Here is a 16530-nt window from a genome sequence, read left to right on the forward strand (position 1 = left end):
ATACTTTTACATAGAAGTAATGATCGTACTCAAATAAGAGTGTGTTTGCTGCATTAAATTACTCCAATAACTACAAGTTATTTTCTTGAGTACATGTAACTTATTACTATGTGTGTACCTCTGGTCAGTGTCTCTATAGAAAAGTTGCAAAGTTAACAACATTTAAATCAATCAGAATTAATGTGATTGAAACTTAAGTCCTAAATTTGGTTTTGTTTTGGCCATAGATGGTAAATAAAGACGGATGACGCTCACTAAACACTAACAAAGCATTTGGAGCCAGAGTCTGCAAAGTATTGATCAACCAATCATGAGTCAGTCTCAGCTGTCAATCATGATGTTTAACCTTATTTTACAGCATCGAATAATGAAATAAAACTAAACTAAAACTGAAAAATTAGCTCATGAACATGTGTGATAACATGACAGAAATCATCTTTGAGAGAAATGTATGACTTTCCCTTTTTGTTTGGTGAACATAGACATGGAGGGATTCATGACCTATACTACAGCCAGCCACCAGGTGGAGTTATAGACACTTTGGCTTCACTTTAGGGGATTTGTCATGTTGTCCACCTTTATATTCGGTCTATGGTTTTAACCAGCCACTGTATTTATACATTTCATTTGGTCCATACATTATTACAAACTGCTCTGGAATTCACAGCAAATTCTATTTTAAAGAACTGAACTGTTTATATTTCTTGGCAGGTGCTTAACCAAACTATTTCTTTTATTATGTGTGTCAAGCAATTGACTCACTCAAATTATTGCTCTTTAATAATAATCAATAATAATCAATTGAACGAAAAAAAGAAGCAGTGAGAAAAATCCATGTTATTATTTCCTGAAGCCAAAGTGAAAATAGAACAGGCCTGCAGGTGCGTCTGACCACATGTGTGTTTTGGCCCCAGGGCCCCATGTGATAAGGTTGACAAACTGTGAAGGGGATCAAAAACAAACATGTAGGTGGAGGTGGAGACTTCACCTTCCTCTTCATCACTGTCCTCTCCCTCTGGGACTCGAGTAGGAGTGCAGTGTCAGTGGTCACCTCTAGGGGGAGTGCCGAGTTGCTAACAGTGGGAATGTGAGTGGTGTGAGCGGCGGCGCGCCTGGGCTGCGTCAATCACCACAGTTAGACAGCAACAAACCGGAACTGCGTGGATTTTCATTTCAATATAAAATCTGGAACGCAAAAGAGAGCAAGAAAGCTATGCAAGGGGTTTACATGTTATGCAATTATTTGAGTCCAATCAGTTTAATGTATATAGCTCAGCAACACAATGTTTTGTCAAGTGCTTTTCATCTGCACAACATATGATACAAGACTTCTCCCTGAAAACCACTTTCACTGGGGGAAAGTTGAAGAAAGAGATGAAGAAGGAAAGAGGGATTGATCGAGACGTGCAGTAGAAGTAGTGAGCACAGAAGAGAGCAGCAAAAACCTACACAGTGAAATATGTCCGTGGAGGAGCACACCTGCAGGCTTAGTGGAGTCTTGTCACTTACATAATGATCAACTCAAACAATATTAATCACGTGAGTTGCAGTCGTTTAAGGAAAATAAAATAATAATAATTGTGGTAAAATAATGAAGTAAATGCTGTTGTTGCAATTACTTCTGTTTTCTATAAACCAAGTGACCACAGTTATTGGCTGCGTGGTTAGAGCCAATTGATTGAAATCAATCCCCACAATATTCAAAGTTAAATAAGACATTGAGCATTTAGATGATGACTATGAACAGATGCAGACTGATCTAAAAATACATTATGAAATACTATTTATTTTAAACCAGGATGTTCTCCTCTAACCTCTCTGATGAATGAGGTGTTTGCTGTTGTTTGTGGCACCATCCTGAGAAAAAACTCAAGAGACTGTTATTTCAAAATGACAGAGACAACCTGTAATAAATTTCTACATTTTTACTTTTGATACTTTAACTAAATACTCCTGACACTTATGCAACTAAATGTTCTCTTACTAAATAAACATTTTCAGCACGACATGTGGCTTGTTTCACTTCGGCTTAGATCAAGGATTTGAAGACTTAGACGTTGAATGTATTGGTACCAATATTTTTCATCTAACCTTTAAATGCATGATTCATTTATTAATTGCTTTTTCAAATGTTTGCATCTCTGCCAAGGAGCTTGTGTTTTCACTGGTTTGTTTCTCTGTTTGTTGATTGGTTGGTTTTTGATTGTCAGCAGGATTACGAAAAAACTACTGTACGGATTTCCATGAAACTTGGTGGAATGATGGGGCATTGCTTTAGGAAGAAAACCATTAAGTTTTGGCCTGGATGCAGAAACATAGGTAGCTCCAGGATTGAAATACCTCTGAACACTTTTTTGAACATTGGGACAGTCTATCAGTTCATACTCTGACTACAGGACATATAAGGGGTGCATATTAATTTCTCTTGCCTGTATTTTGGTCTTGCAACTTTGACAACACCCTTTCCCTTGACTAGTGATTTTTTGTTGGGTTTTTATTTTGAAATCAGAAACCGGAAGTATTGCGTTTGTCTTTCCCACCTCGCCTTGACGGTGGTGCTTGGAGCCGAGAGGGTCAGGGGGAGGAGAGGCAAGGGAGTGGAGCGAGAAGACGGCAGGAGGAGATCCAGGCGCAAGGGTGACCACTTTTACCCGTGACCATCCCCGGAGAGTCAGGCTTCCCATGCGCCTCCACTCGGGACGCTGGCACCGACGAGTACGCGGGATCCGGATAGTCTGCTGCGCGGCGCTGACGGGGGAACAGAGGCTGAAGATGATCACGGTGAGTCCGTCTTTCCTCTCCCGGTTCTCTGCTACACACACACACACCATAGGCCGACATGTAATATGGGTTAGACGCGCTCCTGTCACACTAACGCACTGAAGCGCCTCTGCCACTTGTCTGTCACTCCACCATTTCTGGCGACAGTTGCTGTGAGGCCTCCGCTCCACTGTGCCGCTGCTGCTGCCGCTGCTGCTGGTGTTTGTGGCAGAGGATCCACGGTCAGTTAATGTTTTCCACTAATAACAACATATCTGTGTGAGGGGGTAAAAAAAGGATGAGTTGCATCACAGTGCATTGATGTTTCCTGTAACAGCTGACTGTCCAGCTGGGTGTCATCACACAGGCAGAGGCTCCACAATGATTCACACCAGCTGCACACATACACCAATATATTGAAAACATGACTTTAAAGTTAAACACATCACTTATTCTTACACGAACACTTACACGGGTGTTGGAGATGATGGGGTTTGGAGCATTGTGCTCCCTCCCCTGACTGATGCTGAGGAATGTGCAGCAGCACTAACATGTTTATATGTGTTTATTTACCCGTGCTCGTCTGTGTACTAATCCTGAGCGACATGGCTCCGCTGCACATTGAGCATTTTCAGTGACATATAAATAAATACATGCGTAATTACGCACGGTCATGAAAGAAGAGGCGTGTTTGTGCGTTAACTTGAGCCGCTGGACGAATGGTTTCATGGTCCCCGCTATGGTTGTCACATAGGCCACGGTGTTATGTAACAAGAAGCCTACGCTGTTTGAATGCGGGCCCTCACGCACGGCCTGCCTGCCCGTGCATGGGGGCGCAAACGCATCATCCGCACATGATCAGAGAAGAGGAGGCAAACGAACGCACAAAAGGACCTTTCGAGGTGTTGCATGCATCTTCGATCTCTATTTACGCATCTGTATCATCTGGATGACAACTGAGCCACACACACACACACACACACACACACACATAGAGGGAGAGGTAGCCTCGGACATGTCTGACTGCAACAAGCCCCGTGCACAATGAATGATTTGATGCTGTACTGTAGCGGCTGTCCGGTTGAAAATGTCCCCCGGGAATAGTCAAGTCACCTCCGCCTTCCCCTTCTTCGCTTCCCCGCCCCCCTCCTCCTCCCCTATCCTAGCGCTAGTGGAGTGGATGGTAAAGGGGTGAGAGGGGGGAGACGACCGGAGAGTAAAGCTTTACAGCACCATGCGAACACGCACCGAAAAGTGACTGGCAACGTTTAGCGAGAGGGTACAAGCTGGTCGACCTTGTGCCGTGGGGTGGTTGAGGGACGCAGCCGGGTGAGGTGGGAGCAGAGGGGAGGGGAGGCGTGTGAGAGAAGGGGGACGTAGGGAGGGGGTTCTCCTTGAATCTTGGCGATCCGCTGCCAGCTGGGAGGAGGAGGAGGAGGAGGACCACGGCTCGGACGGATACGTGCCAGAGAAGGGCTCATGCATGCAGGCGACATACAGCGAGGAAGTGCTATTTTTGCCTCAACAGCCCAGCATGCCTCTCCGGTGAAAATGCCGGTCGAGGAGGCGGCGGTAGCGGCAGCAGAAGGAGAAGCGGCTGCTGCAGCGCCTTAACCGCGGCTGCGTTGCATTTGCGCGTCTCTGTGCGCTGCACGGAGCTCAGGGGCGTCTGGAGGAGGAGGAGGAGGAGGAGGAGGAGGCCTGGTAGGATCAGCTGGTAGCAGTTGCTGAGGCATATGTGGACGTTTTGTAATCGAATCAGAACGAAAATGAACAGCACTTACAGTGAATGATTACTCCACCACACCGTTATTGTATTTGCTATTATAAAAGAGCTTCAGGGATGTTATAGTGACATCAGATATAAATACTGTCAAATGTGACCAGGTCAACAGAAACGTGCAGTCTCACAGAGAGGCCTCACTTTAAGTCTATTAGGGGGAATATTTTAGATATTATATGTCAGGACAATAACCACAACCACAGTGTTGCCTCAGTAACACTCAGTATAAAGTGCATACCTCCACCAAGACCCAATTGTTCCTTAATAGAAATCAGTCCACTAAATATACCTGATTTATTTTAACCAAGGTCCATGAATTATTTCCTCAATGAATTCAGTCAAAATGTCAAAAAACACCCTGTCTCACAAAGAGTTTTGATCTGAAACACTTCTATACTGTCTCACTGTATTTGTTTCTAAATCCTCTGCACGTCCCGATAGCCATCATGATGATTGGCTCCGTCACTAACCGATCTGTGGTGTGCACCCTGCCCTTGACCGGAGTCGTCACAACCCGGAGAGACATACTCCATGTATCTGTTGCGTTGTCTCAAAGAGTAGCCTGCTCTTGCTTTTCCAGGATTACCGACCCTCACTCTAAAGAATGTGATAAAAGAAAAATCCTTGATCTGATCCCTGGATGCACCAAAAATATATTTTTTCTTTCCCGACCACATCCCTCCACCAAGTTTGGTGGTAATCCCCCGACAAAACCTTGTGTCTCTCATGCTGGACAGCAGGGATGTCCGCAGACAGTTTTTGACAAGCTCAAAAATAATGTTAAAACCTATAATATAAAATGGATTTTTCACAGATTATATTTTCCATAATCTCTGAATTTCATCCAGTAAGAGACACGTGTATTTGTGATTAACATATAGTGTGTATGTTTGTGTGTAGTGCTCAAAGGGAAGCAGCTGGATTTCGGACTAATTCCTAAACGACTTTTGGTTTAATCTAATGCTGTGAGGGCCACAGATCCTGTCATGGTGTATATACCGTTACTGTCTTGATATTTGTCTTGACAGTATCCTGTTGCCCAGCTGCATTTATCTGTATTTATTGCTCCTCTTCTCTCATTGATTGTGATAATAAACAGAGCTGCAGCAGAAGTGGTCCGTCTTTATCTTCGGCCCAGCTGACTCCAAAATGCTGTTATGTTTGTACCAGAGGGTGTGTTTTTGCACGAGGGTCAAATTGAGCAAGTTCTGGTTCACCTTAAAAATCCCAGACCCGCATGCTATTTCTGGTCCCACTCCCCCAACTCTCTCTCTCTCTCTCTCTTCCTCCCCATAGATTTGTAAGTAGCTTGTTCTTCTCCTCTGATTCTCAGTTTTCACGCATGAGACGAAATCTCAAGTGTGCTGGGGTTATCCAGGAAATTAGATTTATGTGCATTTAGCTGAAAATCGGATGCATTCTATTTCCTGTCAGATTTGGGATAAAGGAGCACTTTGCTAACAAGTTATTGGAGTAGCTAAACTTGAGACAGGCCTGTTCATTAGTGTGAGTCTTAGCATTGACACAAAGCACAAGGCCTCCAGTTTATTACATGCAGTGATGTCTCATCTGATCTCAATTTTTGCATTGGCTTTTCCTGTGTTTCACTACAATCTACTGTGCGTTTTTCTCTGCAGACCCAGCAGAAGCCGTGGAGATAGGCCTGGCAGCAGATATTGGTCTCCTCATTAACCTTGATCTCTGATCACAGGCTCTGGCACAAACATCTGGAGCTTCGTGAAGCGACTGGTGCTGATTTTGACCTCGTCCAGTCACCCCCACCCTGCAGCTCCGCAGCGTGGCCTCGACACACCCCTCCTCACTTCTTCAACATTTCGTCCAGGGGGATAAATGAGTGAACCGGCTGCAAGGGAAAGGGCTGGGACATGTACCAGAACCCCAACAGGTAAATGAACAACTTCTGAGGAGGAAATGCTCCGCACCTGATACCAGTGGTTGTTATCAGTCTCTGACCTGAATGTGTCTCTCTCTGCTCTCACAGAATGTCCTGGTTCAGTGGTTTCCTAGTCGCCAGAGTGGACGACCGAAAGACTGCGTGGGGGGAGCGCAATGGCAAGAAGTCCAAACGGAAGGGAGGCTCATCTCTCTGCAACCCGCGTTACATGAGCTGTCTGCGGGACCCAGATGCTATGGAGCCCCCCTCCGGTGCCCCCCTCCATCAGCACCACCGTGGAGGGGTGGCTGGGGCTGTGGGAGGCGGCGGCAACTTTGGCGTCCGTTGCGGGTGGCAGGAGGACCACTACGGCAAAAGGGGTGGGGCTCCCGGGGAAGGAGTGGGGCTGAAATCGGTCAACCTAGGTTTTGAGGACGGGGAGCTGAAAGGAAGGAAAGGGGGATGCAACGGAGGAAGCGGGGACATGGGCGACGAGGGTCCCAACGGCGCGGCAGGGGTGGTGACGGCTGCGGACTGCTGGCTCAGGGTGGTGCAAGTGTTCCAGTCGAAAAAATTCCAGTCCCGCAAACTGGAGCGCTTGTACCAGCGTTACTTCTTTAGGCTGAACCAGAGCTCCCTGACTATGCTCATGGGGGTGCTTGTGATCGTGTGCGGCATCATGCTGACCTTCCACTGTGTCCACGCTGCCCCTCACGTGGCCTATTCATCGGCACTGTCAGTGGCGATGGCGCTCTTCATGGCTCTCATGGTAGTTTGCAACCGCAACGGCTTCCACCAGGACTACATGTGGATGGTCAGTTACCTGGTGATTGGAGTCTTGGTGTCGGTGCAGGTGTTTGGGGTGCTCATGGTGGCACCCAGGAGCGCCTCGGAGGGCATATGGTGGTCCGTGTTCTTCATCTACATCATCTACACGCTGCTGCCTGTGAGGATGAGAGCGGCGGTGCTGAGCGGAGCGGTGCTGTCGATCATACACGTGGTCACCACCTGGCAGATTAACCAGGAAGACCAGTTCCTCTGGAAACAGGTGAGAGAAGCTCGACTTGTGAAGGTTTGACTCTGTTTATCAGCCGACCGAAAATCTCCTTTTTCTATACATAATAATAATCTGTGTCCAGCTAATAGTTGTTAAAATGACCTCCTAGATTTGGGGACATTGGAGACAAGGCTACAAGCTGACACATTTAGAGCGTATACATTGATATGATGAACGTTTAACCAAACAGTTGCTTAGTTCCAGATCCAGGAGCAACGTGTTCCTGGCCACCAGATATCTTTTTAGCCTTTCTGCTGATAAATGTTCCCCAGCTCGTTGCTACCTGTCTGGTCGGCTGGTGCATGATAGATTCTGTTGGATTCAGATTTAGAGGTGGTTGGGTTTTTTTCCGGAGCTGAAAACAGCTGCCACTGAAAAATGGGGTGAATGAGTAAAGTTGAGCAAATCCAAAACAATGAGCAGAACAGTGCTCTGTGATGATGTGCTGTGGGTTTGTCACTAGAAGTTTAACATCTGTGTATGTATTTATATACTTATCCACACTCAGACACTTTTTGTGTCAGGGAGAAAGACATTATATTTTTGTGTGGATCCCAGAGAATAATTTACAGATTTTGAAGAAAATCTGTAAATTTGGTTCAGCTTGATCGAGTTAAAAAGGAGTGTTGGGCCTTGGCAGAGTACCATGTGCTCTGCTCAGTGCCATTCCAGTTTGACACAAGTTGACATTTTACGTGCCATCATGTGTGGCTGCGTTTAAAAGTCCGATATGACACGTATGATGGGCTGATCTCAGGCAGCACAGCTGATGCAGTACACTGTGTCTCACTGCTCTGCTGTGTATGTCACCATGTTGGATCTGTGTATTTATACTTAATGCGAAGCTTATGGGTCTCTCTGTACAGTGTGTTGTTTGTGTGTCACGCCAAGGACCAAGGGGCTTGCTGAAGGTCAGTGGGCTGAATGAAGCGCCCTGGCTGGACGGCTCTGTCTGTGTGTATGTGTGTGTGTGCTTGTTGTGTGACAGTGGGAGAATATGATGATATAAAGCGGTATCACTCAAGTCTCTGTGCGACACACACAAGAGACGCTTTGTACTTTTCTCGGTGGGGTGATGGGGGGGGGGTGAGGCCACAGTACGGTGGCTGCTCTGTTTGGCCGGAGCTGTTTCACAACTGTCCGTCTCCCGGGGGAAAAGTTATAATGGGAAGACCATTACATGAAAACAATAAGGGGATATAGGGCTCAGTGATGAAGCGCTGGTCGTCGCTGTAACGTCTCTGCCACTGCAGTGAGCATTCAGCAACATGTCCTCTCACACATTCGATGGATTTCTCGTGTATTATAAATGACTCAGTGAAGTACAGGACCAGGTTGGCCATTCGTGGGAACTCAGTAACATGATGCGTGATAGCAGAGCACAATCCATCACAGGCACCAACATTGTTTGGCGTCATTAAGTGAATGAATGTCATGAGATAGCTGCAGCCCAGCAATGCTGTTTATTCCCGAGGTCGTCTGTGTGCAATGTGACACAGTAATACAGTGTCATCAATCATTGCTTCCACGTATTTCCTCTTTCTGCAGTAACTCATTAACCTCAATGCTTTTCTGTTGATGGGTGTGCATAATGAGAAAGTTGTTTATGAATGACGGCGTGAATGCACATCCTCTTTTCTGTTTTATCTTTTCATCACGGTCTGTGCAGGTTTCAACGGGGAACTATGAATGAATGGGCAAAGGGTCAGGGGTCAATGTCACTGTCGCCACATGTGAGTCAGCAGCACTGTGACCATCTCACAACCAGCAGAGCAGCATTAACAATCATTCATATTGTTTCATTTTGTCATTCACAAGATGAAACAAAACATCGGTAAAAATAGTGTGTGAGTTTATTCCGTCCGTCCATTGAGTGAATTTAACAGAATGTGTCGGGTCGGAGCAGTTGAGGCCCTCGCAGACATCTTGATGCTGTCCGTTTGCTATATGAAGAGTAATCTCATGTTCAGCTCTTGAAATTTATGACCCTCGATGGCTTCAAACGTCTCAAAACACATGCAGTCCATCTGGTTGTTTCTTGAGCTCTATTGCTCTTGGCGTCGGCCTGTATGCATGTTTTTACAGCTGCGTACAGCAGAATCACCATCACCGACATCATCTACTGCTTTCCATCAGAAGTTGGGTCAAAAGTTGGGTTTGAACCCCCTTCTTATAATATGCAGGGCTGCTTTCAAAACAAGCAGCAGTTGTGTTATAGTTTTAAAAGGAACAGTGGTTTTTAAAGTCCTGGTGTCTGGTTACACGTGAGCACGCTCCTTGTTTTCTGTGTCACCATGTCTCTGATCCTCAGCTGAAATCAATTAGCCGCAGTACATATGTGTGTTCCACCCAGTTACCCATCAATACACACACACACACACACACACCATCTCATGCTTTGTTATGGTTGACGCCTTCTCTTACAGTCTCAGTTGAATGTTTTTCTTTGGGAAATAACACCACAGATCATCATCCTGCCTCCTACAGAGCGTAACAGTAGCCGCCCATTTTAAAAACGGCTCTGGTTCCAGAAGTACATTTTTCATTCATTTTCTTCATTTCAGGAAATCCTTCAAAATAAAAATAGTTTGAAGCCTTGAACCAGGCCAACCCGCTATGAGAGGAAGCCTAACCATAAAACCTGGTTATACTGTACATGTTCATAGGCTCTGAGCAACACTATTATTTGAAAACGTAAAAAAAAGGGCAAAAGGTACAAGATTGTGTTTACAATTATTTTAACAGTGAAAGGAACTACACATCCCATAAACCATTGCGAATGATCCCTCTCCAATAAATTCCAGTTCCTCTTCTTGAGTAAAACCTTGGTGATAGTGTTGCTATATATCATAGCCGATATGATTTTCCCAGTCGTGGTAAACATTTCCATTTAAACAGGAAGCTTCACCAATCAGAAATGCTATCGCTACTACAGCTATCTCCTGACATCCAGGATAAAACACATTTTTCTTCAGTTGATTTCATACAAAATTGTGACTTCTTCAGGAGCATTTAACATCATTTCATAGGTTAAAATGTTATGGCTGAAAATCAGAATCAGAAAATGAACTTGGGCTTTAACTTCTTGTCTAGAACCTCACTGTTGGGCATGGTTCCAGACCAGAGGTTAAAGTCCAGCATTGGACTCTGCAGATCTCACATATTGTCTGTGGAGGAGGTGCATGTGTAAACGTAAGACCGAGTGAGACGCTCCATAGTTTCTAAAGACTTTATCCACCTGGCCTCCTGGTATGAAGTCCGTAGAAATCCAGGAGACGTCAATCTGTGAACACAGTGAGTGAGTGGGGGGGTTGAAGACGCTTCTAAGCGCCAGAAGCAAAACAAAAAAACAAAAAGAAAACTAATATCTGATGGTGAAAAAGTGGTGACATGCACATAGAAGACATCGACGAAGATGAGTTTGTGGTGATAAGAGCTGACGACAGAGTCGGGGTGTTGTAAACAAAATCAAGTGATCTCTGTGCCGGAATTAATACGTCACTTCCTGCCTCTGTCTGCTGCACCCGGCCGTTACCTCTCGCCTGATTACAGAGGATTTGTTGCTGTTGTGAATGCGTCCGTGCAGAGAAAGGCAGACTACAGCTAAACTTAGCCAATTCTCCGGTCATGTCAGAAAACGGCTTATAGAACTTTTATTTGAGTGTGAATACTGATTCTGTGCATGAGTCCGGCGAGGATAAGATTAGCACCAAGCGCATTCTACACACGTCACTCTGTGTTGAGGCATATTTTATTTTGCATGATACGGTCAATCAGTGAAATTTCAGGATTTCGTTTTTTCGTCCCCAAAAAACCCGACAATGACTCGCAGTGTTGTGTGGATGTTGTTGACACAAAGGCCGTGAGAGGTCAAAGACTGGTTCCTAAAAATACCCGGCCCTCGGTGTTCTGCTAACTGTGGCGTCACATGGAAGAATCTTATCAGAGCCTGCGTCAGAGCAACAGGCAGGTTGATCTACACCCCTCCCCCTTTCCCTGCATGCACATGGGCTGTGTGTTTTCAGAAACACACACACAGCAACATTGTGTCAATCTGATGCATTCTCTAAAGCTGCTCTGATCTTTGATCACAGCGGAGACGCTGGCTGGGACCCCAAAAGCCCATTGAACAGAACAGAGGGCAAACCAGGCCCTGGTGTGGGCTCTGGGTCAGAGGACAGCCAATATGTTTCCGCTGGTGTCATTGTCCAGCTCCCACTGTGTTAAAAGTGTTTTGTATTCATTAGATAAGATAAAGAAAATTAGTTTAAACAACAATGTGCTGCTCATGCACTTATATACGCAGGTCTACAATCGTCTCTACGTCAGATTTTCCAAATGGCTGCTTGCTGTTTTTTTTAATTTCCAGGATGTTACAGAGAGAATAAATGTATTTTGATAAGAGCAGATCTCACATCGTATCAGATGTTCACAGTTTCACAGCAGCTCGAGGTGCTGGAATAACCTTGTGTGTGCTCGATGCTTTGAGATGGGAAACTTGAATCCCAGCGGAGGAGGAAGTGTCAGCTGGTGATCATCACCATGTGCGAGGCTGCAGCTATAGAATAAGACACCCTGTAGACGCAAAGGAGGAGGAGGCAGCGAGGCGAAAATCCGATATTCTCCCCACACAGTCCCTCCACAGCATCCTTGATAAATAATTTGTGTGTTTAACGCCGCAGCAGCATTTTAACGAGGATACCTGTCACATGTACACTTTGCTCCTGACCGGGATGGGTGCCGACTGATGAGATCACACACACGTACACACACGCACTCGCACACGCACTCGCACACGCACACACACACACACACACACACACACACACACACACACACACACACACACACACACACACACACACACACACACACACACACACACTACAGCTTTACTCAAAGGCTCCTGAGGTTGCAGTGAATCAAAACTTAAGAGTATGAATGTGTGATGATCGGTAACGCCTTTATTCAAGCAGTTTTCTTTAGTGTCTTTAATTCAGTTTTATATACGGACTCCATCTGCAGAAGAAAAGCCAAATCCTCAGGATTCGAGACTTCATTTCTAAGGTCCTGGTTGAGGTTAAGGTTGGGTCTGAACAAATACAGAACAGATGCATTTATTGAAAATTACTTGTCGGCTTAATAATTGTAATTGTGGGAATTTTTTATCAAGATTTTTTTATCTCCGGGTCAAAGTTCAATCCACTCTATAGTTTATAGATTACAGTGCAGCAATAAACAGTGGTTTATAATGTGGAATATAGAATAAACTGTATGTCCATGAGGATTAAATGGATACAGACACATGAATACGCACACATACAACATACAACTACTGATAATACGTCAATACGTCGACCAATAAGAGCGCGGGAAGGTTATCAGTTTAGCATCACTTCTGGGAATGATGAGGAATAAACAGCATTGCGATGTGTCTTCACTCAGCGCCTGTGTTCAGTTGGCCCCAGCGGTTGTCATGGAAACAACTACAACTCAAGGAGCTGAGACCCAGTTCAGCCTGACGGTGTGCAGTTTGGTAACAGCTGCTTCAAGTGATTCAAGAAAGAAAGAAAAAAAAAAATCAGGTCAAAATTGATTTCTGCCGTTTTCCCCTCTCCATCTGAGAATCTGTGAGCTGGAGTGTCGGAGGGGTCTGAGAGACGTGGACGTGGTCGCTGTTCGGCTCGACGTGGTGGAGTCGTGCTTTGTCGACCCGCCCATCCCACCCCCCGCTGTTGAAATGAGACAGTCCATAATTAAACATGGCGATGACAGAGAAGAGGTCATATGAGTGGAGGTGGCGGGGGAGATGAGAGGGAGGGATGCACAGGATGTTGTTTGCCAGTTGTCTGGTTCAGGGAAGCTTATCTCTGGTCAGCTCACTATGACTGTGCATGTTGGTCGTCCCCGTGCTGTAGAAACGCAGGATGTGTTTTTAGTTCTCAAAGAGACACTAAAAGAAACTTGGCCTGGTTGAATAATAGACCTTGTGTGCGTCTGTTTTCCAGCACAGATAATTGGGTTCATGGCTAATTACAACTCCTTTTACGTTCTTGTAATGTTGACACGGCTCCTCTTGATCACAGCAGTTTCCCCTGAACCTGTTGTGTATCCGCAGCATGTGACGCCCTGCAGCCTTGCAGGGGTCCAATGCTCTGCAAAAGAACTTGATAATATTGTGAAAATAGTTTTAAATTCTTCAAACTCTTCTTATATGCAGATTGTATTGTTCTTTAAATACAAACTCCAAAGCCAGGACGCTTGAACAGTCACACTCTCTCCACAGAAGTCACACCCGCCTGGTTGCCAAGAGAAGTGTGCGGTGTGTAGTTTGTCTGTGTTAGGTCCCCCCAGCATGTCCCCGCTCCATGTTTACAGAAACATGACTGAGGAGTGCACAGCTTCGGAAAAAGATGTCGGAGGAAACGCAGAAAAGTGAAATTGTCAATAGGAATATATGTGTCTTCAATCACTTTTGTGTTTTCAGATGACTCGACAACTTAAAACAGGTACAGGTAAAAGTGTTTTCGTCACTCATCCCAAAGAGGAGCTGGAGTGTCAGTGTGTTTTAGCTAAAGAAAAGTTTGTTGCAACAGATTTACACCATTTCCTGTTCCTGTGTAAAATAACTAAAATAATAAATCTAGTCTACACATTTCCTGATCTATTTTTGATTAATCTTGTGCATCACATGTTGGTTTAGACTCATTTTACTTAGATACACATAGAAAACACCACTTCCTCCAGAGAGTCCAGGACCAGTGCTGCTAATGGAGTCTAAAATGAACTGTCAGGATGAAAGTCTGGATGTTTTATTGTTCATTGTAAATGAACTCTGGATCTATGATAAGTGAAATGTTGCTTAATCATTAGCATCAGAATATGCTTACTATAGAATACACGATTGAGCTTTTATATAAGTGAGTACTGTGTGAACTAGGGAAGGGTTTTGGACACAGGATAAAAGAATCAGATCTCATTTTTATCTTTGTCTCTTTTCTAGAAAGTACACACACACACGCATACATGCCAACACGCACACACACACACACACGATATTGGCATTGGCATCCATCCATATTGATTTGGCTCTAATTGTAAGCGAAAAACTAAAGAAACTAGTAAATTAAAATATCAAACTTTTATTTAAGTGACACTGCTTCTATAAAAGATTTCCTGAGAAAGGACAAAACTCTGTTCTCACAAATTCACTGACTAATTTTCGCGAAAGAACAAAGACGACACAGCTTGTCATGTTCTGCAGCTGTAAAGATGATTTCTTTCATGTTACGTTTTGCCAGGGTGATACACAAATGCCTGCTTGTTGTGCGTCTCACCTCCAGACAGTGTGTAGTGTAGACCGACCGAGTGAGAGAGCAGAGTGAGCAGGCGGGACTTGACTCTTTATCTGTTGATGTGGTTCTGGTCATTTCAGATAAGGGCAGTGCGAGCTGTGTGTAGACACGAGGCTCAGGCTGAGTACACAAACCCAGCAGCTGCCTGGCACTGCACACACATACACAGAGTCTGTAACAAAGGCTAAAAGTGACAGTGAGCGTGAGGAGGAGCGTGAAGAGGAGGGAGAAAATAAATAAAAGAATATGGAAATAAATAAGCAGCGCTCTCAGGGACAGATAAGGGGGAACCTATGGGAGGAGACTCTTATGTTTTGTCACAAGTGAAGCACTGTCATTGTGTTTTTGGTGCTACACTGTGTTTTACAGAGCCTGATCTAATACAGATGTTCTAAGGAGTTCCAGATGTTCCTCAAAGGCAGACTTGCTCTCTCGTTGGCCCCATTTCAACAACAATATCCCATCAGTCATTGCTCCCTCTGGAGAAAAGGTATTATAAAATCAGTATCTTAGTTCTGTCCAGCTTAATGATTTATTCCAAGTCAGTATGAAGTGACCTCTGTCGTCTGCAGCCGCTCCGAGCTGTTTGAAATTAAGCATCGCTGAAAGGATCAGTGAATCAATTGACAGTTTGTTAAACCCCTCCCACAATCAATAGTCATCCAGTCATCTTTTAACTAAAAATTATTTGTATTATCAATAAAGCTTGTGAATGATTGATTAGTTATTTGGTCACTAGTAGATTAGGGAGGTGGGAAAAATGTTCTTTTCAGATGTTGAGTTATTTTGTACAAAACATATCTGGTAAAGAATCACAGACTGTCTGAGACAGTGTCCTCTTTTAAGTCTTGGCAATAGATGTCCTTTTTTTTGGATGGTATATTCCTGAATATACTTGGGTTTCAAGGTTGTTATTGGTCTTGGTTCTCTATTATTTCCATTATTATTTATATACTTCCTTTTGCATTTCAACCATTTGTTTTCTTTTTGCGCAGCATTTTGTGTTGAAAACTGCTCGTGAGATAAAGTTATTATTATTGTCTTAAAGATCGTAAAGACTTACAGGAACTAGAATTTATTCACATCTGAGAAGCTGAAATAAGAAAACTTCCACATTTTCTCTTAAATTAATCAATTTTGATTGTCAATCAGGTAATTGGTTAATTGACTAATTGTTGCAGTTGTAGATTATAAAGTATAGCACTGATGGCCTGCAAAGCTTTGGATTTCTCCACATGATAACATAATGTACATGAAACTTTAGGTTGAGTTGATTTCAGCCTTAAACCAGAAGAGTAAAAGTGTGAGGATTAGAATACTTGAGTATTTGTTGAACTGTCTACAGTCGTTAGCATGTCTGACTAATGATCCAACCATCCATCCATCAATCATCCATCAACACCCTCTGTCCTTTTGAAGGTTGGGCGAGGTAGAGCCAGGACAGATCACCAATATATAGAGACAAACAACCTGTCCCATTCTCACCTACGGTAAAAGTCTCCAATCAATTTAACCCCAATCTTCATGAATGTGGACTGTGGGAGGGAAGTAGGAAAAAACCAACACAGACACGAGGAGAACATTAAAAAAACTCCACACGCTCCAACACCTGGCTCGAAACAGGATTTGAACCTTTTCTTTGCTGTACACCTACATTAGTAATTGATTAGTACTTGAGAGG

The 16530-nt window shown here is 44.3% G+C and overlaps 1 protein-coding gene across 2 annotated transcripts in view; it reads left to right on the forward strand.

Moving 5' to 3' along the window:
- The first annotated feature begins 2562 nt into the window (after window positions 1-2562).
- The window catches only part of adcy6a (adenylate cyclase 6a), a 35615-nt gene continuing 21647 nt past the window's right edge, over window positions 2563-16530 (forward strand). The window contains exons 1-3 of one of the 2 annotated variants that reach the window (XM_069527417.1): window positions 2563-2781; window positions 6255-6449; window positions 6546-7485. In XM_069527417.1, coding sequence (XP_069383518.1) covers window positions 6430-6449; window positions 6546-7485 — 960 coding nt within the window. In that variant the 5' untranslated portion in view covers window positions 2563-2781; window positions 6255-6429. Of the gene's footprint in view, window positions 2782-6180; window positions 6450-6545; window positions 7486-16530 lie in introns of both variants that reach the window. The other variant, XM_069527418.1, reaches the window with a different exon arrangement.

This window comes from Paralichthys olivaceus, chromosome 6, assembly GCF_024713975.1.
Source record: "Paralichthys olivaceus isolate ysfri-2021 chromosome 6, ASM2471397v2, whole genome shotgun sequence".
Classification (NCBI taxonomy): Eukaryota; Metazoa; Chordata; class Actinopteri; order Pleuronectiformes; family Paralichthyidae; genus Paralichthys; species Paralichthys olivaceus.